The sequence below is a fragment of the Jaculus jaculus genome, chromosome 13 (genome assembly GCF_020740685.1).
Source record: "Jaculus jaculus isolate mJacJac1 chromosome 13, mJacJac1.mat.Y.cur, whole genome shotgun sequence".
Classification (NCBI taxonomy): domain Eukaryota; kingdom Metazoa; phylum Chordata; class Mammalia; order Rodentia; family Dipodidae; genus Jaculus; species Jaculus jaculus.
The window spans coordinates 88443274-88470800 of NC_059114.1; the positions used below are offsets into that span (position 1 = coordinate 88443274).

The following is a 27527-nucleotide window of genomic DNA, read 5'->3' on the forward strand; positions in this document are numbered from 1 at the left end:
CTCCTAGGTCTATGGAAATGCCAGCCCTGCCCTTTGAGGGCAGCCTGGAGGCGCTCTCTGCTCCTGTTCTACGTCCATCACGAAGCAGGGCGCCTGAGAGCAGGACAAGGTGAGCTGGGCGCTCGACATCGGCCGCACGCTGCCCCTGCAGGAGCCCGACTGCCCGGCCCGAAGCAGCGCGTCGCTGGTCCAGGACATCTGCCTCCCACGCGGGCGAGGCCTCCCCTTCACCCCTCCGCAACCTCTCTGACTCAGCAGTGCTCGATTTAAATAAAAGGCCTAGCACGGAAATCAGGCAAATATGTTTAATTTTTTAAAATAACTGATGGCAAAATAAAATATTTACATCACATCATACTGTGTAAACATGTAAGGTCTCTGTACAAAGAAATATACATGCAAAATAATGTAAAAATTTAACTGAAATAATAAAAGAAACAATACACAAATAAAATTTATGAGGTTACGGATACATATCCAGTTGTTTGAATCCAATTTCTTTTAAAAAGTTTCTGTACAATTTTACAAGAAACAAACAAAAAAACCAACAAAAGAATAAATAAAATGCATTGGAAACTGCAAAAGCTTACTTATGCCAGTTTATGGCTCAAGACCAAGATGTCTAGCTGGTTTGGGAAGTGGGCTGGTCTATTTTCTTTAAGTGTATGTCACACAATAAAAAGACATCCAGAAAAACTTAAGCATGCCAGAAATCCAGCCTCTTGCGTTAAAGGACTCCCCACCGCAGCCCGGCTCCACCACGGAGGCGCAGACATCGGGACGAGCCTCAGGCTTTCTTACCAAAAGCTCAAAATCCAGCCAATTTTTGTACAGAAAGTTGAATGTCAAAAAGTCTAAAAAGTAGTAAATGTTCAGACTGGTTTTGGGAGAAAAATAATACTTTGGCATTCTGAATAATAGCATAATAAAATTTAAAACATTACCCTATTATCCAGTTTTATATCAGAGTATGAAATCACTTTTTACAGTCCTTAAAACTGACAAAACCACAGAGTCAAGCCTCCTTGAACTGACGGCACAGGGCTACGACCCCCAACCATGAAGCTCACCGTACGACGCGTGTGCTTTATCTATGGATTACAGGTACAACAGAGGGCTTCATAAATAGTTGCATAAAATGTTAAAACCACAACATTGCACATGATATGAAATAAAACCAAAAATCCCCCAATGAGTGCATTTGCAGTATTTTCATCGGACTGTACACCGGTCAGCAATCGGGGTGACGGTGTGGGTGGGGCTGGGGAGTGGGGAGGCAGAGCCGGGCCCAACCACAAGTCCCTGGTGGGCGGGCAGACCTCAGACCCCCGGAGGAAGGCCCAGGCGGTGGGTGGGAGGGAAAGGAAGGGAAAAGATGCCAGACCAGAGGCAGGAACAGTCTTATATACAAGTAAGGCCTACATTTCATCAGAGCAAAACGATTCATTCTATTTTATGCAAGAGACTGAGGTTGAATGCATGTTTTGGAAGCCAGACCTAGCGTCCAGCAAGACACACTGACGAGGCAGCTGGGAAAGCTCAGCGGCAGGTGGATGCCAAGCACTGCCCATGGGCACGGCCGCCACCTGGGCCAGGCTTCCCCAGACACGCACAGTATCCTTGTTTTGTTCGTGAACACCAGTGGTTGAACATAGGCATTTTGTTTCCTTGAATAAATTTTGAAAATGTTTAATTTGCAAAATTCTATCCATGTTCATTTAAAAAAGTATCTTATTTTTTTGCAGAAACCTGAATAAAATACCGTGATACAGCAACGCGCTCTCCGCAGCGTCATCCGCAGAGCGTAGTGAAGGCCGTGTCCACCCGGCGCAGCTTGCAGCTCGGAGTCCAAGCGCTGCTCAGCACAGCTCGCTTGGATGCAATTTCACACCATGTGTTAACAGCCGGCAGCTGGTCACTTCATTTGGCTGGTTTTACTGTTCAAAATTCAAACTATCAGCTGATTGGCAGGTGAAAGAGAATGAGAAAGAACTTCAGGATAGGTCAAACTCTAGGCAGAAGCCTGCTCTGTAAGAAGTTTTTAATGCTCCGAATAGGTCGAACATCATTCTGGTGTTTGCGCCGCTCAATGAAGGAGGTCAGTCTGGACGTGTCGAGGACGCCCGCGCCTTTGCTGCCGTTGCCCGCCTGCAGCCACTGCTCCTGCAGGGCCAGTGCAGCCGAGGGACGCTTGGCCGGGTCCTCCTGCAGGAGGAGGCACACGAACTCCTTGGCCATCTGGCTCACTCCTTTAAAGTAATCCTCCGGGAAGCTGAAGTCCAGCCGGCAAATGTTCAGGCAGGTCTCTTCCACGCTGTCGTCCAGGAAGGGGGACACGCCGCTGAGCAGCACGTAGGCGAGCACTCCGACGCTCCACAGGTCTGAGGTCAGGGAGACGGGGTTCCCAAGGATGACTTCAGGGGCTGCAAACTCGGGATTCCCCAGCAGCTGGTGGATGTAGTAGGTGGTGTTGAGCTGGACAGCGTCACCAAAGTCTGTCAGTTTAATGGTTGGCTTGGCCAAACTCTGATCCACCAGGATGTTCTCAGGCTGCAAACAGGAGATGGCCATCATTTCCAAACATGCCCAGCCTACACTCACTCTGACAACGGTCGGAATCCCATGGTGGGGTGGAAGTTAGCTACACGAATCCCTGGACCACCCAGGAGCCCCATGGGCCAGTGGGAGCAAGGGCCATGGAGGAACTGCCACTGGAGCAGCTCTGAGTTAGACCCAGTGTCCTTATTGAACCCAGTCCTCTCCCCTCTCCCCTCTCCCCAGGACCTCCTGGACTGGCACCCATGAGAACCCAGTAGAAGCCACAGGACGTCCTATATCCCGTGCCTGTCAGAGGACTCAGTGGCTCGCCTGGTATTCTGACTGCTATACGAACTCATAGATACCGAGGACGCTGTCCCAGTCCCTCCTCTGCCAGCTCGCTCCCAGCCCCTAAGCTTGGCTGTGGCTTCCCAACACAGGCCGGGAGAGGGACTCCTGGTGTCCCTGGCAGCCCAGCTGGCAGGGCCGGACCCTCCCTCATGCAGCCTTGGGCCTGCCAACCTTTAGGTCCAGGTGTGCTATCCTGCAGTTGTGAAGGTATCGGACGGCTTCCAGAACCTCCCCCAGATGCGCTCGGATCTTCCCTTCGGTCAGGTTTCCCCATCGCACCACACAGTCCAGGAGGCGACCCTGGTCGGCCCTATGAGGCAGGAAGGAGGGATGCTGTCATGATGCCTTTCAATTTACAGAGGTTTTTTTTTTTGGTGGGGGTAAGAAATGGACACACCGGCCCTGTCTGCACTGTGAGTGGGTTACCAGTGTGTCATGTGCCCCCATGGGCAGTGCAGCACAAGAAGGGTGGCTTCCAGCACACGCCCTGCATGAACCAACTGGGGAATGCGGTGGCACGGGCTTTAGGGGAACAGGTGGTGGAGAACTGCGGGAGTCAAGCCCTGCCCTGGCAGTGAGGAGCGAGGTGGTGACATCAGCGGCTGGCCTACGTGCGCCACTCGGCTGACCGCCGGGATCTAGGTGGTGCTGCGGAAGGAGGGGCTGCTCCACTTCGCTCATCTGTAAAGCGTGTCACGTGAAGACTGGGCACGACCATGTACTGCGACAGAACGTGCTGCCGCATGCTAGAGCTCAGTCGTTGAGCGTCTCTGAGCAGGGTGCTTTGCAGCCCCATTTTACAGATGAGGAAACTGAGGCAGAGAAGATACACAACTTTCCTGAGCTACGCGGCTCGGAGGCCAAGAGCTACTGTCCCTGGACGGAGGCTGCTCTGAACACTGTCCTCCACTTGCAAAACAAATCTGCCCAGTAAGGAGTAAACAATGAGAATTGTAAGCAAAACCACTTATAAAAATTAATTCCGAAGCTGGGTATGGTGGTGTACGCCTTTAATCCCAGCACTGGGGAGGCTGAGGAAGGAGGACCGATGTGAGTCTGAGGCCAGCCTGGGCTACGGAGACCTTGCCTCAACAGCAGTAACACAATTCGGTCAGTAGCATGGTGAAGCTCGTCACACTTTTCCGGGGAGAAGAGTGCTGGTTAAAGGATGGGGAAGGAGCTCAGAGGTGCCGTCCTTGCCACGCAGACGCAAGCCATCCCTAGTGCCGCAGGAGCCCGCAGACCACACCTCACGCCCCTCAAGCCACCGCTCCCTGACATTCACAGCTGCGGCTGCCGAGCAGAACCCAAGGCCCTGCAGAGTTCTGCCGAGGACTGGACCAGTGGACCTTGTTCAGAACCCAGAGGTGGCTTGGCATGGCTGCTGGTCACCCAGCTTCTGCCTCGGGGGATGGGGGCTCCAGGCCGGGTCTGGGCTTCTCACACGTCCCGCCTCACTGGCGCCACGCAGCTCTTCGAGAAGTGCGACAAGGACGCCGTGAGAGAGAGGTGACAGGCAGCCAGCGCGTGCTGGAGCAGGACACGGCCGCTGGAAGCTCGGCCTGAGGAGGCCGTGTGCTTTTCTGCCGTGTGACTTCACCGTTCAGGGAAGAGAGCAGAAGAGGTTTTGGCTGAGCAACCTTGAGGGCAAGTCCTAAGACGCCCACCATCACCAGGGCACTGGCACGGGGTGAGGGCAAGTTGGGCCCCACCTGAGTTCTGCAGCAGCTCGTCCAGTCAAGGGTGGGGTGCACTTCTAATTTCTTTCTACATAGCCAAGGCTGGCCTAGAGCCTATGACCTTCCTGCTCCTGCTGAGTACTTCAAAGAATCATAAACACTATCAGGCGCAGGGTGAGACTACCCCAGCTGAGAACCGATCTCTAGGGTTACAGTTTCAAACACTGCTTCCTTACACGATGGACTCACTCTGGGAGACGTCACGCACACAGAGCCCGGAAGCACAGCAGGAAGTAGGGAGCTGCTGGGGCTGAGGGTCCACGTCCCCCAGAGGGCATTCACTAGGCTAAATGTCCGGCCCCCCCATTCTACATCACCCTGGTTTGGCAGAAGCCTTGAGAGGGAGGGATGGTCAGGGCTGAACTGACCCTTGGAGAATTAGCTCAAGGTGGTCTTGGTGGGGCCCTCCAACCTCAAGGGACGCACCAGGCCCTGGGCATATGTCAGGGATCAAGTCAACCTTAGGCCCTCCCCGGTGGACTGAGCCTTCGGCACTGGAGCCAAGCTGCCCTCGACAGGTTCTGGAGGCCAGGGGTCTCCAGGCCAGGTTGCTGGGAACCCATTTGGGGGCCTGCTTGTAGTCAGCTCTGACAGCAGGCTCAAACAAAGTAAAGACCGTGTTTTGCCCTGACTAGAGACTCCCAGGCAGCACTCTCTGGTAATAAGCCTGTTTTGGAAGTTCTGTGAATTCCACAAACAATAAGCAGGAGCCAAGTAACATCAGCAATGGTGTGGGGAGCTGAGGCAGGGAGGCGGAGGGAAGGAGGCCAGCGTACGCACATTTCCAGAAGCAGGACGTAGCTGCTGGGGGTCTCGAAGGTGTCCAGGAGGCCCACGAGGAGGGGGTGCCGGAGGCTCTGCAGGGTGCCAAGCTCACGGGTGACCTGGTCGCGCTTCATTAGCTTCTTGCTCACGAACTTGGCGGCCACTGCTCGTTTGGGTCCTTTCTGATCACATTTCTTAACTACAGCAAATCTGCCCCTGCAAAATTTGTTGAGATAATTTTCAGAGAACTCACATATGTCAAGGAGAAAAGATGCTCCCCTGTAGGCTACCTCCGCGGGGCGGTGACCCCAGCCTGTGCGCACAGGCCCTGCTCTGTGCACGCAGCCGCATGAGGGCGGGATGCGGTGGGTGGCCGGGCTCAGCGCCTTCCTGCTAAAGGCGGCCTCCACTGCTCATGTCTGTACCACTCAGGAGACTAAAAATTGATGGCTTATGGCCCCTCGGCTTTACTAGGAAGCATCTACCTTCATCGTCCCGCACGTCCTCATCATCCTACTGGAGGCCAGGGTGGGAGTATTCCTCCTGCTCCTGGTCAAGGGAGCAAGTCCTGCCCTTGGCTTGGGCTTTGCCTCACAGGATGGGAAATTTGTCACAGCTCAGGTCACGGTCTTTGTGGCTGCACCACATATGCACCCTGCGAGCCCTCACTGAGTCTTGACTTTATCTCGAGTAGTTGCCTGGACCTCAAGAATACAGTCTATCCACGGAAGGGGGATAAATCCACCTGGGGCAGAGGTGGAGTGGGCAGGCAGGTGTGTCACACACGTCACTATCTGATACTTCTCCACGGGGAGGTACAGTGGCCGCCCGACCTCCCAGTCACTGTGTGGCTGCCCAGTGACTTTCTGGCCTATGGAATACAGAAACACAGCTGCTGGTTTCTGAGGCGGGGCAAGGTTTTGCTTCTGTTGTCATGTGAGGACGTTCAGAGTAAATGTCTACTCAGTGGAAAGAGGCTCGTATCAGAGACAGGGCCCAGGCATATGGGTGAGGTGCGGGTGTGCCAGCTGGCAGAGCACAGGAAAGGACAACTGTCCTGTCCTGCTCATTTAGTGGTGTGAGGACTGACGGCCAGTGGGGTGGGCTTCATGCCACAGTGTGTAACGCGCGCCCAGCACGGGCATGCAGCACAGGAGAGGGCCGTGGGTGCAGGGCCCTGGAGAGGTCCTCAGAGGGCCAGGTCAGTGGGTCTCTTGCTTGCAGGTGTGATGCCTAGGGACAGGTGAATGCGGCAGTTTAGAAGGCACACCTGGGAACTAGAAGGAGCCTGGCCGGTGGGGCACTGCTGAGCCACGCTGGCCTTGGCTGGCCCTGGTGGAGTAAAGCAGTCTCTTTATGTTGAGATCTGTTTCTTACTTTGGTCAAGCGCATCCTGACACTCCACCTAGCTGTGGTGCAGTTCCTGTGCGTGAAGCGGCAAGGGCGCTTTCAGCCTTCGCAGGTGGTGCTCCACAGACTCCGACCTGCGCGTGACTCCGGGCGCTCCTGGCGCCTTGCTAGCGTGCGGTCTTCTAGATGCAGAGGGAGGTGCTCCATCCCATCCGGGGACGGCACGAGGCACCGATGTGCTGACTCTGAGAGCCCAGCTAACACCTGCTTCTTCCCTTCCCCGGTGTCTAATGTCTACAGCGTCGCAGGTAGCTTAGCCCTTGTATGGTTGGAATCTGAGGTGCAGATGCGCCCCAAAGCTCATGTTTGAATGTTCACTCTCAGCTGTTGGCACCATTTTGGGAAGGCTGTGGAACGACCCATTGGGGGTACTGCCCAAGTAGTGGAAACTGGTGGCCAGGGGCGCGTCTTTGGCTGCTGCCCCTCTGGTTCCTGCCCCACCCATATGTGAACAAGGGCTGCCCCGGGTTTGCTCGGCCATGAGGGAGCGACTTCTCTGACCTCCGTGACGGGCAGAAACCAACTGACCCTGAGCCCGGAGAGCCCTTCTTCCTTCCAAGCCGCTAGCACCACGCAGCAGAGCCAGCACCACTGCTGAAGGGACGCTGGCCTTGCACCGTACCTGCCGAGCTCGGCCACTTCGCTGTACAAGGAGTCAAAGTTGTCCTTCCAGGTCACCACGACCCCATCGCTCCCTGGACCTGCAGGCAGAACACCGCTTTCTCTGAGTGGACTTGTGTGTGTGTTGTGTTCTTTTTTCCCTTTTAAAAGTTTGCCACTTGTAGCCGGGTGTGGCACTAGGGAGGCAGAGGTGGGAGGATCGCCCTGAGACTACACAGTGACGTCCAGGTCAGCCCGAGCTACAGTGAGACCCTACCTCAGAAAAAAAGAAAAAAGTTTATCACTTGTAGTTCAGGCTGGCTTGAAATTCACCGTGTAAACCAGGCTGGCTCTAACCTAGTGACCCTGTCGCCTCTGCCTCCCAGGATTCCAGGTGTGAGCCACCTGCTGAGCTCCTGAACGCATTTGAAGCAGAGCCTTTTAGGAAGAGGCCCAGCCTGACACGCACACGGTGACGTGGTGGCCACAGAGCATGCGCCCGAGGGGCAGCTCTTGTGACAAACGGGCTCATCACAGACAAAAGATGGAGAACATCTCATGAATAACTTACAGATACCGATTTCATGCTAGAACCAAACACGTTTGGGTATACTGCATTAAGTTAAATGTCAGTGAATTTTATTTTTGCTTTTATTTTAAAATGTATGAACCAGGAAAAATACAGAACTCACATGTCCATTTGGTGTCTAATGGGTCACGTTCCCCCCTCCCCCTGTCCACCCAGCCACAGGGCCTCAGACAGTCAGAAATCAAGGGTGCACTCTTTTCTTATGTTCCCAGGGCTCTACAGAGAATGAACTGTCAATGGCGAGCCGAGTACTTCTGCTAAAGCACGACACCCACAGGCCAGCACTTTGCTAGTGGCAGCTTCACCACGTAGGAGCCCGGCAGACGGCACTTCTGAAGCACCCGCCAAGTCCTTTCAAACACAGTGGATTTTCCCTACTCAGAGGTAACGTTTCCTTTCCTCTTTTTTTCACTGAAAAGGCGTATTTTCCTTTTGTTTCTTTTCAGTGCACACGCACACACACACCTGTCACACATAAGGCCATGTGGCTGGCACCAGGCAGCAGCACAATGACCTCTGGCCCCTGCTCACACCCCCTCTTCCTGATGAGAGCCCTGCACCCTCCTGAGCTGCCCTTCCCAACGCCCATCAGCACGAGCCTGCACGTGCCTCTCACTGACCACCTGGCCTCGCACTACAGGTGGCTCGGGCACCAGCCAGGGCAGAACGACTGCAGTGCCTGCTCAGCTGCCCATGGGAGAAGCTTCCGCATAGACAGGCAGGAGCCGCTGGTGACTGGCGGAGCGCCCGCAGGCGCGGAGAGCTGCTAGTACCACAGCTTCTCCCAGAGGGCTGTCTGTGGGGCAAAGACCGAGGTCATCCAGATGTGGGCTGCCTCACGACAAGAGCTTTTCTAAAGACCTCGAGGGGCTGGAGATGGAGGTCTGGGATAAAAATGATTTCTTCCTTTTCTGGTAATTTCCCCACTCATATCTCTGTGATATAAATAACCTTGAATCTTACTCCATTTGCTTTTAGGTAGTGATTTATTATGAAACAATCAACTATATGGTTTCTGATTTGTTTTTAAATTAGGAAACCAGTCATTCTTTACTTTCAAATTCAAGATTTTGTTCTTATGCTATGATCCAAAAATCAGATATGCCTTTTCTGTAATTTAATGAAACTAAAATATATGGGTCTGAGATATATGGCCTAAAAGTCCTAGACAAATTCTGCTTACTGACCATGGAGCTTGCAGTTTGGCTGAGGAGAGCACCATGTCCTGCTGGGCTGTGGGCAGTGCCAGGGCTTCAGACCAGGGCCAGCAGCTTCTTTTGGAACACCCTCCTAGCTGGACACTTTGGACAGCCACTAAGCTGCGAGCCTAGTTCTCATCGAAGGCCTGGGGCGGCCCTACGACTTCCTTTCCTTCTTTCTACCTACACTCTTTAAAAAAAACTTTTTTTTTTTGAGAAGGGTCTTGCTCTCGGCCCAGTCTGACCTGCAACACTGTCAGGCTGGCCTTGATCCTCCTACTTCTGCCTCCTGAGTGCTGGGTTCAAAGGTGAGCACCACCACACCCGAATTCTACTTACAATCTTAAAAAATATATATTTATTTGAGAGAGAGAAGCAGATAGAGAGAGAGAAAGAGAAAGAAACAGAGAAAGAAGGGGTACAGCAGGGCAGGGCCTCTGGATGCTGTAAACAAGCTCCAGAAGCATGCGCCACCTTGCTTACATGGGTCTTGGGGAATTGAACCTGGGTCCTTTGGCCTTGCACTCAGGCACCTTAACTGCTAAGCCATCTCTCCATCCTGCGACTTATATTCTTTATGAACCAACTTGGAGCTCATCTGGGTTCAGCTGGATAAGAACATGTTCTGAGTTCTAAGGGCGCAGCGGTACCATACTCCACCTCAGGTCAGTCACCAGTGGCCCAGGTGCCCAGGGACAGGGCCATAGGCCTTCTTTGTGCACTTGCTTGGCTCAGGGTCCTCTAGTGAGCTGCCTGTGAGGCATCTTCCCTGGCACACCCAGGGACTGTTCAGTTACTTGGTGCCTCCAAAGTGACCTCCTGCTCCAATTTCAGGTCACACCACGTGCGAAGATGCCGAGTGTCAAGAGCCTGTGGCAGAGGTGCCCGCTGGCCCAGGCGGCTTACCTAGAACCCTCAGACTGGCCGAAGAGGAAGCGGAGCCCATGTCGTTCACAGCGATGCAAGTGTAGATGCCGTCGTCTTCTGTGGTCACGCCAACGATCTTCAGAGCGGCCTCCCCCGCGTCACTGGCACACATGTGACAACGCACTGGGTCAAGAGGGCTCAGCACCCTGGCACCTGGTCTCACCTCCCGCCCTCAGGCCGCAGGAGCTGGGGACTCAGGTGTTGATAAGGACGTGTGAAGGGCTCTCGCCACACCCCCAGGCAGGAGATGTGCCTCAGTGACTGAGTGAGCAGAAGACGCAGGGCAGGGATCAGGGCAGTCACAGCAAGCAGACCGTCTCCAGTCCCCCTGACTAGATCAGCTGCGCTCCTAGGCAGCAGACACCGCCCGGCGGGCGCCTCACCTGTAGGAGATGCTATAGTGGCCGTCGCTGTCCAAGGAGTTGTGTTCTGGGCCCTTCCAGGTGATTGAGGCTTTGGGGCGGCCACACACACGACATCTAAGAATAACGGTCTCTCCTGTCTCACATGTGACCTCACTCAGTGGGGTGACAAATTCTGGGGGAACTGCAAGATATAAAGGCGTTGATCCATGTTAGTTCCTCTCAGCACGGCCTCCTCCCGTGTGTCCCTAACAAATCAGGAAGACCCAAGCTGCTGCCTGAGCCTGGGACACCTGAAGAAACCCACGTCAGAGTCCACGTGGGTGCACTGAATGTGCCCAGCAGCCTGTTATCACTAAGACTGGAGGAAAGATGGGTAACTCACCGTCATAAATATAGTTGGGGTTGAGAAGCTGAAATAGAAGAGGAAAAGGGGAATTAACACAACCACGAGCTATTTTCAGGCAGATTACTTTGATTCTAGGGCTACAGTTTCAGGGGATGCTTTCTTTTTGCAGGCGACCACCCCGCCCACAGGTCTCAGGTTTCTTAAAGCCTGTCACGCCCCTGAGCCTAAGGAGGAATGAAGACTTCTTGGTCCTCTGGGAACCATGCTTTCTGAAGTTAGGATGGAACTGGCGCAGCGTTAAGATGTAGACCCCATTTCTGGTAGGGCACAGACCCCACAAGCTCGCTAATGAGAGCCTTCGGGGATGCCGCGTGGGGAGGGGCGGCGGGGGGCGCAAGGCCTTCAGGGTCCAGAGGCCTGGAGTCTCACACACACCTTCACAGACACCTTATTGCTGAGTCCTTCTCGTGATTTCCGGTACCCATTCTCTAACTTGCCTTCCCTTTTGCCATCTTTCTCTTTTTTCTCAGATTTTTTCCTTAAACGGAGTGCTGTGTGCCAAGATGTTGATTTCCTACGAAGGAGAACACAGTGTTCACAGTAAACCTTCCCAGTGGGGCGGATGCACCCTAACCGCACCAGAGACAGGCTGAACACTCAATGTGCGCTTCACGGGACTGATAATCCCGCAGAGACGGGGTCACCATGACCCTCACTGCACACCACCCTCGGGAAGCAGGAGACACAGCCGACAACCCCTATCCAATCTGGCACGGTGAGAGCACAATGGGGCGTGTGTGGCCCACCTTCCGTGTCGGCGTGACTGGGCCACACGGACCCAGCTGTTCAGTCAAACATCCAGGGGGTTTGTGAGGGCCTTTCTGGTTGGAAGGAACATTTGAGTTAATGAAGCAGTCTGCCCTCCCTCACCCGGCAGCGGGACATGCCAGGACAACAGGAAGCCTGGCCTGGTTAGGGTGCAGCCCGACGGCAGACGGCCGCCCAAGGCTCTTTGCTTCATCCCAGTGCTGTGCACACCGATGACATAGAACAAAGCGGGCTGGCCTCCCTAGGGGGCAGCAGCGCACCAGGAACCCAACCCCTCACGTTTCCAAGGCGCCATCAGAGTTGGGACTTGCCAGGCTCCACAACCGTAGAAGCCAGCTCCTTACAAGTCTGCTTCCTGTCTTGGTCTCCACAAAAGCCCCTGTGGTCCTGCTCACATGCAGGCTCAAAAGCATATTTAAAAAAATTATTATTATTTATTTATTGGAGAGACAAAGAGAAAGTGAAAGAGGTAGACAGCATGGGTGTGCCAGGGCCTCTAGCCTTTGCAAATGAACTCTAGACGCACTTGCCCCCTTGTACATCTGGCTTATGTGGGTTCTGGGGAATTGAACCTGGGTCCTTAGGCTTCACAGGCAAAGTGCCTTAACTGCTAAGCCATCTCTCCAGTCCTCAAAAATGTATTTTGAAGAAACAAAGTAGAAAATGAGACTTTTATCCTTTAGCTCTCCTTTACAGGCCAGATAAGACATGTCACAGAGAATCAGGACAAGGCACTGTCCTGGGGAAGGAGGGATGGCTCTCTGCACCCTCAGCTGTCACACCCACAGGCGGTGCTGGGGACGCCAGTGCGGCCGGCCAGCAGTGCCTAGGCAGGACTGCAGGTGTCTCTTTAGGCAACATCCCCAGTGCACTCCAGAAACCACCTGGCCGGAGAGGTTTGGGACTCTTTTCCAAACCAGCACAGACTGTTGTAAGATAGCAAAACTAGCTTCAAGTTTCTTAATGAAGCTTCCAGAATCAAAGGGGCGGTGGTAAGGGCACCACACAGCCTTTCCTAAACAGCCTCACCAAGGGACTCTCCAAAGTGTTCCTCAGAGGGCTTGTCCTCTACCCAAGACCTCCAGGAACTAGCCGGTGACCTGAAAGATCAGCGTTTCTAACTGCAGGTCACTGAAGCACCTGATAGGGTAAGTCTTCGAGGTTCATGGGGTGGGGGCGGTGGCAGCGTGTCTTGCTCAGAGGACCTCTACGGAGCCCCTCTTCTCTCACCTCTCCCCTCCAGGGCCTTCGTGCCCAGCCCAGCCCTGTCTCCCTGGCTCCCCCGCCCCTGCCGGGCCGCTCGCACTCACTTGAGAGTCCCGTCCGGGTTCTCCATGATGACCGCACTGGTGTGGCCCAGGACGAAGCCCGGGATCCAGCCCTCGGCTGCGGGGCACTGGTCAGTGGCGGCTCGGAACACCAGAAACATGCTCTGCTGGTTGCTGGCCAGAATTTGGACGACCTCTCCTTGGTAGACGTTGATCTCATCCTCCTTCACTGCCGTGTAATCGTGCGTCACCAGCATGGTGGAGATGCTGCTACTGCTGCTGCCTTCACTCTGGAGGAGATGAAGAGAAGAAGGCGGACGCGGCTGAGCCCATGGCGGACCTCGGCAGAGGCCCGGGCAGCGGGCCGTGGCGCCACGACCCCTAGGACGGCTCAGGCGCGAGACGCTTTGAGCTGTTCTCCAGCTGAGCCAGCAGTTTAGAGACAATTTCCACGCACTCGCTGTAGTGACGAGACTTGGGGGGCCAGATACTGCACTCAGCTCTTCCTTGTGCGCTCCCAGGAGCAGCTTGGTCTTCATGGTGATGCCATGCTAGGGTATTTCTAACCCTAGCTGCAGAGGAGCACTTGGGCTCACTGACAGATTAGGTAAGAGAGATGTGCCCAAATCTTTTTGATCAAACACTTGCTGGGAATGCACTCCAGGGCCCAGGTTGTGGGCATGACTAGCCTTTCCTATTGCCTTTCCCTTTCACAGAGAAGAGTTGAGCATCTGAAGTGTACACCAACTACTAAATTTTTTATGGACAGTTGCTCTCTCCTTCATATGACCTCAGTAGGTGATGCTCTGAGCCAGGAAGCCTAACGTGTTGCCAACATTGCTGTTGCCATGGGAACTCGTGACATAGCATCCAGGGGCTGCTTGCCCCAGGCGCTGCCACTCAAACTTTGGGAAGAGCCCTCCTTTGCGTCTTCTCCCCCTGTTGAGCTGCGCTGTTTCTGCTCACAGTAACTGACTTGTACGTGGTGGGTGGACAACAACTGTGGAGTGAGAAGATCTTTTGTTTTTGTTTTCTTTTTTGACATAGGGTCTCATACAGCCCGGGCTGCCCTCCAACTTGCTATGTAGCTGAGGATGACTGTGAACTTCTGATCTTCCTGCCTTCATCTCCAAATGTTGGGCTTAGAGGTGTGTATCCCACCAGGCCAGGTTTGTTCTGTGCTGGGGATCAACCCTGGGCTTTGTAAATGCCAGGCAAGTGTTGTACCAGTTGAATTATATCCACCCAGCCCCAAGGTCGATTTCTTAGGGCCACCTACCTGAGCCTACAGAGCGGAAGAAACACAAATGGCAGATACCTGTCCCAAGCTCTTATTTGACAAGTGACCTACTGTTCCAAGGAAAGCAGGAGAAACCCGGACAGCTGCAGGTTTCATCTCCCCAGACTTCCCTCTGTCCCCTAGGGTGTGTGGAGCTGCTTCTAGACCTGACTTCTGTAAGCCTGTTCTCCTGCCACTGCTTGGAAGTGCTCTTGGGGGCCCAGGCTCCGAGCGCTGGGCTCTGGGACACCCCGAGTGGGAGGCAGCCGCCCTCCTGCCCTCCAAATCACGCTCTAGTGAGCATGTCACAGCACGCTGCACCACACTGCCAACTGCTGTCTTGGGATGGCTGAGCGGACAAGAGACCCCCTGCTCTCCTCTGTGACGCCACAAGGCAGCCACGAGGAACGACAGGGACCTGAGATGTGGATGTGCCCTGCAGTGGACAAGCAGGCACTGCTGCCCACATCCACTAAGGAGATGGCCTGCTCACCACTGTCCTTTGTCCATTACTTGCCTATTATTGCACGCAAAGCCAGGGCCTCTGTCTGCTCAGTGATACTTTAGTCTGTATCTTAATATATGGTAGCATCTAATAGTCTGGAGATTATTGAGCCAAATGCACTAGAAATGTAACGTAAAAACTGAGGCCCAGCTACTATGGCAACGAAGCTCACAGGGCAGCATCTCCCAAGTGAAGTTTTGTGCCACAGCAACCAACCACGACTACGGGCGTGTCTACACGCCTGTGTGTCAGGGTGTGCACGGAGCATTTCAACCTGAGCTCTCTCAAGTCTCACAGCCACCTTGCCCAAGGGCATGGCCATCTTCCCTCAGAGTGAGGGTGACAAGAGTGCACAGGCCACCCGGCCGGTGACTTGGGGCCACTAGCAGTGAGCTCACCCTGCTTGTGGCAGAAGGTGCCATGTGGAGGGAGGAGGACATGACCATGGGTTGGGCACAGATGCCTGGATGGGCCCCCAGGCATCCTCAGAGGTGGTCACAGGGAAAGGAGACACTGCTCAGGGCTAGGTCCAGGAATTCCAATGGTTCTGGAAGAAGCCTAGGAGACATTTTCAAATCCCCACTATAGGACTCTGGTCATTTCTAGAAGATATTCTGGTTTAAAACTCAGCTTGGCAATTTCTACTTCTACACTTCCTCCCACATACAAAAAGGAAAAAAAAAAGCAGGGTACAGAAACCAAAGGTATTTTTCCAACCTAACCGTCCTGGGACATCTGACTCCAGGAGTCACAGCGTGTCTTTCCTCAGGGTGAAACTGCCAGCGGCACCAGGTCTACTCAGGAGCAGTTGCTCATTTGGAGATGTGGATCTGAAAGCTCGTGTGCTTGCCGGGAACATTAAGAGTGGTGCAGGAGATGCCAGTGTTGCTCTTTAAGGACCACAGTGCAAAGTCAGGTCTGTACCCTGAACTGACCACATAGTACTGGGGGGGGCATTAGAGCTTGTTTAGGTGGTCTCTGTCCCCCCCAGTATTTCCAATTTAGCCAGAAGTACCTTGTTGTGTGCAAAAGACTGGGATGCCCACAGCAAAGACACTGGGTATGCCCATCAGAGGGTACCTGTTCAGCCACTTGGTTTTGGGATTACAACTCACGTGTAAATACATGTATCAAAACCCACTTCTTAAAACACTTCCTCAAATAAATACATAGGCTTGAGTTTAACAAAATAACAAGAAAGAGAAGGTAAGATCAAGAACCTAAAAAGGGGGTTATAATAGAGTCCAGAGGAAAGAAACATGCAAAAGTAGATTTTATATATATGTATATATATATATATACAAAGAGAGACACAGACCCTTTTAGGGAAATGCATTTAAAAATTTATAAAGCGATCAAACATACACTCATGAGAACAGTTCTATTCACTCACGCATGCCTTCAGGAAAGTGTTACGGGCCAGGTCATTTGCCGTGGAGCAAACAGTTGGAGGACAGTGAGGAGGCCACAGAATGGGGGAACCCAGCACAGCCACCCTTCTGCTTGAGAACACAACGTAAGCGACAGCAAAGCGAGATGGAACCCCACTGCAAAGGCGCTTGCCCTGCCGGCATCCCCGCTGGAGAGACCTGAGGCCTACAGTGTCTGCAGAAGCCCACTCTCCAGGTGCCAGCAGTCTCCCCTACAAGAGACTTGGGTAGAGGAAACATTTGCACCAGGTAGATTCCTCCCCCCTTTATGCCACCTTAGTTTGCTTTGTGTTGTTGTTGCAAGTTTTCTTGAGGGAGTATTATTTTCATCAGATGACTTAAAAATCACTTGTGGCATAAAAGAGCGAAACTAAGTGATGAAGCTAAGATGTACAGATTTCAATCTAAAGCAGAAAGCAAGAAACCCCGCCAAAAAAAAAGTGTGAGCAAGGCAGGGGCTGGAAAGGAAGTCCCAAGATACTTTGCTGGTTGGAAAGTTGAAGAGACTTAGAGATGCTGCATGGAGAAGGTTAATGGCGCACTTTCTCTTACGAAGGAGACAGGAGCAAAGCAGGGAGTTAGTAGAGATGAGAGCAGGCGCTGTCCGCAGTCCCACGAGGGGCTAGGGTGGCTGCGTTCACTCGGTGGCTGTGCGCCTGCGCAGCCCCACGGAGCACGGACATGCGTGCACACAGCCGTGTCTAGAGACAACGCACAGAAGTACCGGAGGAGGCCGTCACTGCTGCGCAGCGCTGGCGAGGAGAGCTGCAGTTAGTACGGAGGAGCGACGGCCACGCAGTTTAGAAGAGCTGCCGGGACAGAGGCGGCGGGGCGGGCGGGCGCAGGCTCCCTGGAGCTCTTACCCCGTTGCTCTGGGTGGACTGCACGGACTGCTCACTGGCCGAGGAGCACGTGCTCATGCGGTCTGTGTCCTTGCTTGGGGCCGCGTGGCGGTGCGTCTGTCGTTGGAGGGAGTCACTGTCCCCTGGAAAGGTGAAGGAGCCTGGCCGGCTGGCAGGGGAAGCAGGGATGGCGCTCCAGAAGGAGCCCCCCTTTTGCAGGGGACTACTGGGGGGAAAGGGCTCCTTGCCAAGAGGAGAAGGGAACGTGGTGGAGAGAGGAGAGTTCAGCGGCGAGATGGCCCCGGGCCTGGGCTTGCCTAGAGGCAGGGCACCCAGGTGTCCCCGCGCGTCCTTGCTGCTCGCATCCTGGCTGGCACCAGCAGCACTCCCCGGGGCTTTCCTGGGGCTCTCCATCACCTTCATCTTGGGAATAGGCTCTGCTTCGCGTTCAGGAGCCTCGGAGTCTGCACTCGGGGGGAGCCTGCTGGGCTGGCCAAGGCTGGCCTCAAGGGCCAGGCTGCTGCTGGGGGGAGGCAGTGAGGGGCTCGGAGCAGACGTACCTGACATCTTGTCTGCCTCTGCTTGGCTCGAGGCTGCAGAGGAGACCAGCGTGGGGGGGTGGTGTCTGACAGGCTGTGGGATCCGGGAGGGCCTGCTCCTGCTCGAGCCCGGGATGCTGCTGCAGCTGCTGGGGCCAGTGCCATGGCTGCCGCTGCCAGCCCCGGAGGCCCCACCGCCGCCGCCCCCGCTGTGGTTCCTCTGATACTCGATGGGCGATGTCAAGGCTGAAACCAAGCAAGACGCAGCAGTCAGTCAGGCACCAAGGAAGTACAGACTGCGGGGAGGGAAAGAGCACAGGCAGCACAGAATCAAGTGCGCGCCAGGCTTGCGCGTCTGAGCACCGATCCAGACACTGGCTCGCTCGTGACCGTTCTGACTGCAGTGTAAGCGCCGGTAGCCAGGGGATGGTGACAGAACGCGACGACATCCTCCTGCACTGGGCCTCTGGCTCAGAACACAAGCCCGGACAAACAGAGCACCCAGTAAAGTGGGCTCAGAGAGCGCACGCCTCCTGCCTGCATGCTCCAGGCTTGCCCTGAGCATCCCAGGAGGACGAGAGGGAAGCCAGCTGGGACAGAGCTCCTCCCACGGGCATGAAGTCGCACTGAGTGGCCGTCGGCCAGCAATGCCGCCCAAACCCACTGTGACCATGGAAGCTGGAAAGGCGGCACTGCTGGGTAGCCTATGTTGCTCTCAAACTCATGACGCTCCTGCCTCGGCCTCCCCGAATGCTGGGGTCACAGGGGTGTGCCACCACATGTGGCCAGGACTTCTTCATAATGGAGAAGGGATGAGCAAAGCACTTGCCGGTGTTCTGAACGTCTCTGGCCAGTTCCATCTCATGCTCTTCTCCAACTTCCTTTTCTGAGGACGGGGCTCTAGTATATATACTGTGTGCATGGCTGAATGGAATAAGACCTTCAGAAGGGCCCACGCTCCAAAAACCTGTGGGATGCTGGACAAATTATGTGGCACAGCTTTCTAACCTGCAAAGTGGCTACATTAATAGTGTTTGCCAAATAGGGCACTGTCTGATGTACAGAGGACATAGTCTGTCACTGTTAATAGTATGTAATGAGAGACAATTGAGATGCAGAAGTGCGCACATTATAGAAGGACGACAGACAAGTGTAACAGGAAACACATTACCATTTAGAAAATTGCGCTGGTTTTCTAAAATTTGGTTGATTTCATGGATCCATGTTTGCCGGACACTTGGACTTGATGAATGCAAAATGAAGGTCTCTACAGCATCACCTGTCCTTGACGTCAGAGCAAATTTACAGGGATCGTTTTCCACGTTTTCCTCCAGGCAGAGGCAACTCACCTTGAAAACAGGAAAGCTAAGAGGTGGAGGCAGCCCAAGTGTACACCAGCTGATACGTGGATATGGAAAACACTGCCTTTACCGACCATGGAGTATCTGTCAGCCTTAACACACATGGAAGTCTGACCTATGCTGCCACACGGCTGAACTTAGCAAACATGCCAACAGTGAGCACACAGGGAACGGACATGCAGTACGAGTCAACTTCTACAGGGCTTCTAGAATAGTCAAGTTCACGGAGACAGAAATTACCATGGCGGTTCTAAGGGCTGTAAGGAAGGGAGAAGGGAGACTTAATGTTTAGTAAGTAGAGCTGTAGTTTTGCAAGATGACTAGAATCCTGGAGGTTGGTGGATGTACCATGTCAATATGTGTAACACGATGCAAGCCGGTACACTGAAAGTTAGGATAGCAAATTTATGTTATGTGCATTTTACATAATAAAACACAAGAATTTCTGGGCTCGTGTGTGGAGTGGTGAGTGGTGTGACGGGAGGCAGTGTCAGCACGGCCTTGCACTCAGCTGCCTGTTTCCTCGAGATGTCACTCGACCCAGAGCTGCCATTTTGGCCGTGCCCTACCATCAGCAAGTCCCATAGACTCTCTGGTTTCTGCACCTGCCCCAAACGGGTTACCGTGGTGCTGGCCACACCCAGATGTTTATATAGGTGCGGGGGATTGAACCAGGGTCATCTCAGGCCCTCTCGCTTGTGCAGCCCATGCTCTTCACCTTTGGGACAGCTCCCTGCAGCTGTAAGTGTTGCTTTGGGCTGGAAAGACGGCTTCGCAATTAATGTGCTTGTCTGCAAAGCCTAAGGACCCATGTTCAACTTTCCTGTCTCATGTAAGCCACATGCAGGAGGTGACACAACACACAAGGTCACACATGTGCACAAAATGACACATGCGTTGTGTTTGTTACAGTGGCCGGAGGCCCTGGCACGCCTCTCTCTCTCTCTCTCTCCTGCATTAAAAAAAAGTGTTGATTTACAAGTGCGTGTGGCTCACGTGTGAAGGTCAGGGGTCAGGACAGGCACCGGGTGTCTGTGGGCTCCCGTACTTTCTTCTCTAACAGGCTCTTTCTTGTTTTGTGGCTGCCCAAGCCTAGCTGACTCACGCGCTTTGGGTCTTTTCTGGTCTGCCTCCCACTGCTGTCGGCATGCTGGGATCACTGACGTGGGCCACTTTGTATCTGGCTTTACATGGGTGCCAGGGAACTGAACTCTGACTGACTGGCAGGCTTGCAAAATAGTTCATTTAACTGCGGAGCCATCTCCCCAGTCTCCGCAGTAAAAAGAGAACTTGAAGTGCGTAATGAGTTTCATCCTGGGTCAAAATGGAAATAACCATTGTTTAGGCAGACTGCCACTTTTTCTGCCTCAGAAATCACCACAGGTCAAGCATTCCTAAACTGGAAACCTAGAGTGCTTTGAGTGTAACCTTTCCAAGCACCCACATGGCCTCATGAAGAAGCCTCAGGTAATGGTGTGCCATGGAAAGAAACGGAAACTAAACACACTGGACAAGTCATTTTCAGGCTGTGTATACAAAGTGTATGCGAAGCGTCTCAGCAATTAAGGAAGGTTTATGTTTAGAACTGGATCCCATCTCTAAGATATCTCATTATGTATATGTAAATATTCTGAAATTAGGAAAAAAATCTGAGACCTGAGACACTTTTTGTTCTAAGCACTTGAGGTAGGAGATATTTAACTTGCATCAGGAGTTCAGTGTCTGGCTGATAGTCTGAACAGTTAACTAGATATGCAGGCCTGGCACTAGGTGGTTCCAAACCTCCTCTGTAATGATCAAGCAGTAATCGCTTACTTCTCCAGCAACAAAGTGACACCATTAAGACATTTCAAATACGGTCTACATCATGTGACAGTTTTGTAGATGAAGCAGAATGCATAGCTATCAAGACAACTTCTAAGGTGTTGGAAGTGATTTTCTGTCCAAAGACCCATGGAAAGAATGGGTGGGGTGTTTAGGTGATGGGTGTGCAGTTATGAACATGGGCCATGGCCTCTGAGGGAGCGACCAGCAGTGCCTGGGGCGGGTCTGGGGCGGTATAAGGTACAGAGCTCTGGCCCACAGCTCAGTTTCAGGTCAAGCAGCTCCTCTCTCAGCTCCTGGTTCTGAATCCTGCACAGGAACTTGGGGCTGTGGCTGTGGACGGCCTGCCCTGAGTCTGGCCACAGGGACACCCTGGGGAAAGCCGGCAGAAGCTGCAGCGGTGACGGGCAGGTGGGCGTCGCCCTGTGTGTACTGAGAAGTCGGAAGGACCAGAGGGTCTCAAACGCTCCTCAGTGCTCCTGCTGGGGAGCCCAGTGGCTTCAGGGGACTCCTTCTGACCTCGGGCCTGCACAGAGGCACACAAGCTCAGGAACTTTGGGGAGCGGCACGCATCTCCCAGGGGCCACCTGCCAGGGCTTCAGACCTCCCTTCTCTTACTGCCTGTCATCCTTGGTTGGTCTACTTTACAGTTCAGGGTCATTTTCAATGATTTCTCTTTGCATGTCTTTTTCTGCCACCAGAGGGTAAGCTGCGTGAGGACAGGAGGCTCTGACGCAGACTTGGGGGCCTGGGCCTGGCTGCGCGCTCAGCATGTCCTCATTGAACAGAGGGTGAAAGACGCGGAGCGAGCTTCTGCCTCTAGCTCAGAATGCTACATGAAAGCACTGCCTTTGAGTGTAAATATGACGTTTACATGGTCCTGCAGAAGGCACTGCACAGACACTACCCAATCCACCCATCAGCAGCTCCAGAACAGACAGCCACAAGAGCGATCCTTATTAAATGTGCCCCAGTGCATGAGGAGGCTCTCAGCGCCCTTACAGAGCAAGCGTGTGGCTGTGCCACCAAGATGTGCGACGCCACACGCACCGACCGGAGAGACTCCGAGCCACACTACCTTGATGCTGCTCTTGAACAGGAACCCTGGCAGGGAGAAGCCCTTCTTCTTGTCAAGCGGCTCGCTGAATATGACGATCTGCTCAAAGAGGAAGACCCGCCTCTCCTTGCAGCGAGGCAGAAGTCCTGCATCTTGGTCTGTGACCAAGAATGTGTCCTGCAAGAGCAGTTTACCCTGGGCAACAATTTTACCCTAAAAAAAGAGGGCAGAGGAAGGAAAGGGTTAAGTGATCTGATAGTTTTCTTTGGATTTCCCCCACTGAATGATGTTCTTTCTTCTAGGAACATTTTCTTTTTCTCCTACGGAAATGCATTCTTAACCAATCAAAATAATTCTCCCAAAAAAGGTATTGTCAGCCTCTAAGTAACCACTGGCCTCAGTTACAAATCAGAGACAGACCAGCAGGTCTCTGGGTGCAGCTCTTTGCGAAGGCCACACGCCAGCCCTGCCTGTGCCCTTGGAAGTCCTGCAGGCGCCTGCAAGCTTTGGTGTGAGCACCTCCACAAAGCAGCTGGCGGGGAGCCCAAGACTTCTCCACCTCCTTACTCAGCAGGAAGAAAGGAAGAGCCAGGCTGAGGTCCTCTTTAGAATACACAATCGGCAGCGTGTGACAGAGCAGTGTGTGTGGTACAAAAGCTTGGCTGAGGAGGAGCCCAGTGGTCTGCCATCAGCCTCCCTGACTGCGGTGACAGCAGGACAGAGGCCGCCTGACTCTGAATCTGCCTTCACCCCTGCTCCCACTGCTGTGGGGCAGAGAAAGGGAATTCAGCTTCCCCCAGACAAACAGAAGGCACTGGACAGAGGTTGAAAGACAGAGTTCATCAGGTTGGAGAGAAGTGAGAGAAGACAGAAGGAAACACACAGGTCAGCTGTCTACACATGCAGAGATGAGCCTGGGCACAGGAAGGGATGACGGCAGAGGACCCTCAGAGAACAGCAGCCACATTACGTCAAAGCCTTGCAGCCGCCCCACGTTCATCATGTCGTTGCACCGCTTCGGCACGATGCACATGACTTCCACGGCTTTCTGTGGGGGGAGAAAGCAGAACACACGCCCATGTTTCTCCAGAGGGCATCTGAGTGCTAACCCTCCACAGCACCTTCCAGTTCAGCCCCTTTCCCACCCTCCAGAGCGCAGGGGGGCATGGCGCTGCACGGGAGGACCCCCTCCCTCCGCCACGACCCTCTCCCAGGGCCCGACCCCACACCGGGACACACTCGGTGTTAGGAAAAGAGTGGGTGCTGGGGGGGGCGTACCTCGAGTTCTGATGTGTCCAGGCTAGCTTTTTTGGAGTACTTGAGGAAGTCCTGCAAGGGAGATGGGGAGAGGACCGTGGTAGGAGGGCGGCAGCAGCAGTCAGCCCTTCCAATCGCTGGCATGCACTCGCACTTGAGCTCAGAGCTGGAACTCCGCCTTCGCATTGCATTCTCTCTGAACCACACAAAAAGCTTTCTAGATGGCAAGGACAGCCAAAGCCCATGGGACCTGCTCCACTCCCAGACAGGCTCGAGCCCTCTTCCTTCCACAGCCGAAGCTTCATGTAGCCTGCCTTTAGTTGTGCCCAGCACACCTGCTCCGCTCATGGCTACTGCTAAGTCAACACGGAGGGATGCAGGGACTAAAATTCAATTTTATCAAGGTTTGAAGATTAGAACATAAGGCTGACAGAGCGGAGGAAATTCACGAGCATTCCAAGGCGGAGAGCAGAGACTTCACTCTGACTGACATTTGGAGTCAGAACTGGAGGCAAACCAGAACTGAAACAACAGTGTAAGGTGTCTTATCAACTTGTCGACATTTCGGAGCTACAGGTAGTTTAGTGGTTAGAATCACTTTCCATGCAAGTATGACCACTGGAGTTCAGACGCCCCGAGCCTACGTGACTCCAGACAAGCAGCATGCCTGTCTGTAGTTCCGACATGCCTATGGCAATGAGAAGTGGGGTCTGAAGACTTCTCAAGGCCACGGGCCAGCTAGCCTTCCTTCACGAGAGACAGCCTGCCTCAGACAAGGTGGGAGGAGCGGCTGACACCTCGGTTGGCCACTGACCTCCACCACCAAACGCCCGCGCACATCATACACGCACGCCAAACGTTAAAACGCTTTGAAACGTTCAAACTTGAAAGTCACGGGGCAGCTCTTGTTCCCTGGCATGCCCCCCACTTGCAATCTTGTTCCTTCACAGAACGGCCCGATGGAGCCCCCCGTGCCCACCTTTAGCAGCAGCTGGTACTTCATGATCCTCTGCACGGGCTTGATCAACAGATCTGTGAGCTGTAGCCTGTGGCCAAGGCGCTGTTTTAAGTCCTGTGGTTTTTAAGGAGAAAGGGGGGGGGGGAGAGAGAGAGAGAGAGAGAAACACCTTTAGTGTTTGCTAAAAGGCAAACTTTTATTCCTTATAATTGCTAGAGAAGTTAACTATAATAACCCTGTTAATAAAGTTAATAAGAAAGAAAAACCAATTTGTAGTAATTCCCACCAGTGCTTTACTATTAGGCAGGATTTCCAAGGGCTACATTTTAATCTTCCCGATCAGTCTTTCATCTTTGTTTCAAGGCCTTCATCCCCCACCCCACCTCTGGGGCCTGCCCCTCAAGCCAAGGCCTTGGTATGTGGCGCAGGATGGCCTCAAACCCACTACATAGCATAGGCTGACTTTGAACTCATAATCCTGGGCATCTCCCTTTGGAGTCTGGGATTATAAAGGCCTTCTTGTGACTGTTTCCTTTATTCATACAAATGTGTTTGTCATTTCAAAAATGTTAGGCAAGAAGGTAGACCATGAGTTGGTTATTCCAAACTTGCAATGAGCCTTTAGGTTTTACAGTGACTAACACCAGCCCCCAGTGCTGGGGTATGCGTTACAGGCAAGTGCTCTACCATTGAGTTAAATCCCCAGCCACTTTCTTTTCTCATTTTACTTTTTATTTATTTTATTTTGAGGCAGCTCTTCTTGTTAAGTTGCCCAGCATGGTCTTGAACTTGCTAGATAGCCCAGCTGGCCCTTCAGCCTGCCATCTTCCTGCTTCAGCCTCCCACATGGCTGGGATTATACATGTGTGCCACCGTACCATGCTACAGCCTTTATTTCTAAGGACTCCAGTCTTCTGAATGACAAGGTAAGACTACAACCTGAATTCACACATTGCTGTGATGTATAGTTAAGAAATATAGCTTCAGACTCCTTATTTTTAGACCAATTTTCTGATGCATTAGCTTCCTGAGAAAACCAATGGTACTTTAATTTTTAGTATTTTATTACTTCGTATTAATTTTTAGTATTGATAACACAACAAGACTCAGAAATAACTTGTTTCCACGTTGGGGCTTACCTCAAAAAAGGTATCAATGTACTCCGAGACAATGTGCTCAGACTTTGGTTTATTCTGACAATACACTATGTACATGTGCAACCTTCTCTCCTGGGGAAGGAAAGGCAGACAGCTGGGTTAAGGCCACAGAGCAGTCAGCACTGGAGCACATTCCAGAATCAGGACATTCGGCGAGGCTTCCTTTTAATGGCTCTGAAAACAGAGCTTTGTCATCACCCCTCCAGGGAGCAGAGTCTTCACTTGACACAGCAGCAAGCAATGTGCGCCACAGTACACTGAGACCCCACTTCCACGTCCACGGCCCAGCACCCCCACAGGCTGCCTGCTCCAAGCAGGTCCCAGGCATGCCAAAGTGGACAGATGGCGACCCTTTAACTGAATGGCCTCAATGCATGACGTGCAGACCCGTCACAGTCCCTACAGCCTGCCAGGGGTTGCTTTAGGTCAAAGCTATTTCAAAGCAACACCATGACGTCACCTGTGTGCTGACATGTGTGCTGATGGGTGAAATTGCTGGCACCACGGCAACTACCTGTCACTGCCACAAATCTGCACAAAGAATGTCAGCTTCACTTCAGCATGTCATTGATGGAGGACTAAAAGACCCTGGTCTTATTAAAGCCCAACATGGCACAGCATCTTTTCAGCAGTCTGGCATCAGGATGGAAGTTCGTACGAACTCCTCTGCTTGTCTGAGGGAAAACACTCGTGACAGGGCAGCAGGCTAGACCGCCGTGTTGGTTACGGACCGCCACTTTCACTTGACAGACGACGGCATGAACTGTGATTATCCGCATGCAGGGATGCGGTGCGCATTTCCCTCAGAGAGGAGGAGGCTGAGTAAGTGTGTCATTTTAAGGCTAAGAGCCGGTGGTGTGTGTGGACAGTGAAAATTTCAGTATTCAAGCAATCAAGCAAATAACCCTCCCAAACAATACAAAAGCAAAACAAAACAAAACAAAAATACCCTCGAATTCTGGAAAATGTACGCCTGTCACTGTGAACTTGACAATATTTAAAAACTTTTAAAGGATGGTTGTGACATTAAAAATCTGATTTGGGCAAATTGTGCAATGAACTGTATCAACACCTGAAAAGACATTTCCAATCAGGGATCTGTCTCCTAGTTGCCCAGTACATGTTACATGACGCTGCCATGGGCAGAGAGTCTCAAGGGACAAGTCAGCGCAGATTTCATACAACAGCAATGGAGAAGCGCATGGGCAGGTGACTTGGCCCCACGTGGCACCCAACCTTCAGGAAGCACCACTTGTCAGATTTTGGTGTGCTACCGCAGACACGAGCCACACTGTTGAAAAGAGTGTGCAGACAGGCGTCCACCTGCGTGAGGACGGGCTCTTTCCATGTACTTTATCAACACCAAAAAACTCATGACAGGCTGAAGCGGAAGCAGATATGAAATCCAGCTCTTACTAAGCCAGCAAGTAAAGAGATTTGCACAAATGTAAAAAACTTTTGTCACTTCTTTGAGACCACAATGGATTTTTCTTTTGAAACGACAGTGCTACTTTACACACATACACTTAGCGCCTTCACGGAGCCCCATGGAGGTGCAGGAACATCTTTACTGCACCTGCAGATACCCTCAACATTCCTGCCTCAGGCCCGACTGGCTCTGGTGTGCTCTGAGCAACCTCTGCTGACATCGGCCACGTGATGAGCGCGGGCCGGGCTAGAGACGTTGGCTCTGACAATGTCAGAATGGAAAGTGAATAATGTTGCTGTACTCACGTGTTTAACAAAAAGGGAGCCTAGTTTTTCTGGATCTTCAAGGCACTTCTCTAATTCTCCTAAAAAAAAGCTGGAAAGAGAAGAATATGAGAACTATTTCCCACGTGGCTTCCTAATTGTAGGTTCACTCTATGAACACATGGGCAACTGGGAGAAAAATGCAGCTATTCCCCGGTATCAGATGCAGAAAACTTTGTTAGGGTGTAAAGCAAGGTGACAGGTTAGGGAGCCAAGGTGGCTGGATAAAAGCCCTCCCTCCCTTCTCTCTCATCTCAAAGGGCTTGAGGACTCATGTGCTAATGCCTCTGGACGAATACTGAGTAAGACACAAATGCTCCGAAGCCCTGGGTCGATTTTCATTTCTGAAAACCTGGTCTTTACACTGGGAATTTCACATTCATCCTATGATAATTTTCAGGGACACTTGGATGACGGATATAAAACACTGAATGTTACCTCTACCAGCTCTATGACGTTTTCTCACGTATGATCAAGATTGACTTGAGTTCACGTTAGGCTAACATTCCACACGACCACAATGCCAGCACGGCGTGGGACAGCTGCTCTTCCTTCCTTCTTGGTAGCAGCTGTCTGAATGTGGGAGTGTTCACTTCTGCAGCACCTGGGCTTTCAGTACCCCCTAGCTCTGCAAACACTGT

The 27527-nt window shown here is 52.8% G+C and overlaps 1 protein-coding gene across 3 annotated transcripts in view; it reads right to left on the minus strand.

Annotated features, from left to right (window-relative positions):
- Positions 1-291: 291 nt before the first annotated feature.
- Trio (trio Rho guanine nucleotide exchange factor) overlaps positions 292-27527 on the minus strand; it is a 353577-nt gene continuing 326341 nt past the window's right edge. For all 3 annotated transcript variants that reach the window (XM_045132004.1, XM_045132006.1, XM_045132005.1), the window contains exons 41-57: positions 26869-26938; positions 25117-25206; positions 23999-24091; positions 23041-23091; positions 22733-22810; positions 21784-21975; positions 18692-18869; positions 17003-17766; positions 12968-13215; positions 11265-11403; positions 10866-10893; positions 10502-10664; positions 10098-10219; positions 7426-7504; positions 5409-5609; positions 3061-3199; positions 292-2550 (exon numbers count right to left, since the gene is read on the minus strand). In XM_045132004.1, the coding sequence (XP_044987939.1) occupies positions 2005-2550; positions 3061-3199; positions 5409-5609; positions 7426-7504; positions 10098-10219; positions 10502-10664; positions 10866-10893; positions 11265-11403; positions 12968-13215; positions 17003-17766; positions 18692-18869; positions 21784-21975; positions 22733-22810; positions 23041-23091; positions 23999-24091; positions 25117-25206; positions 26869-26938 (3181 nt within the window). In that variant the 3' untranslated portion in view covers positions 292-2004. The remainder of the gene's footprint in view (positions 2551-3060; positions 3200-5408; positions 5610-7425; positions 7505-10097; positions 10220-10501; positions 10665-10865; positions 10894-11264; positions 11404-12967; positions 13216-17002; positions 17767-18691; positions 18870-21783; positions 21976-22732; positions 22811-23040; positions 23092-23998; positions 24092-25116; positions 25207-26868; positions 26939-27527) is intronic.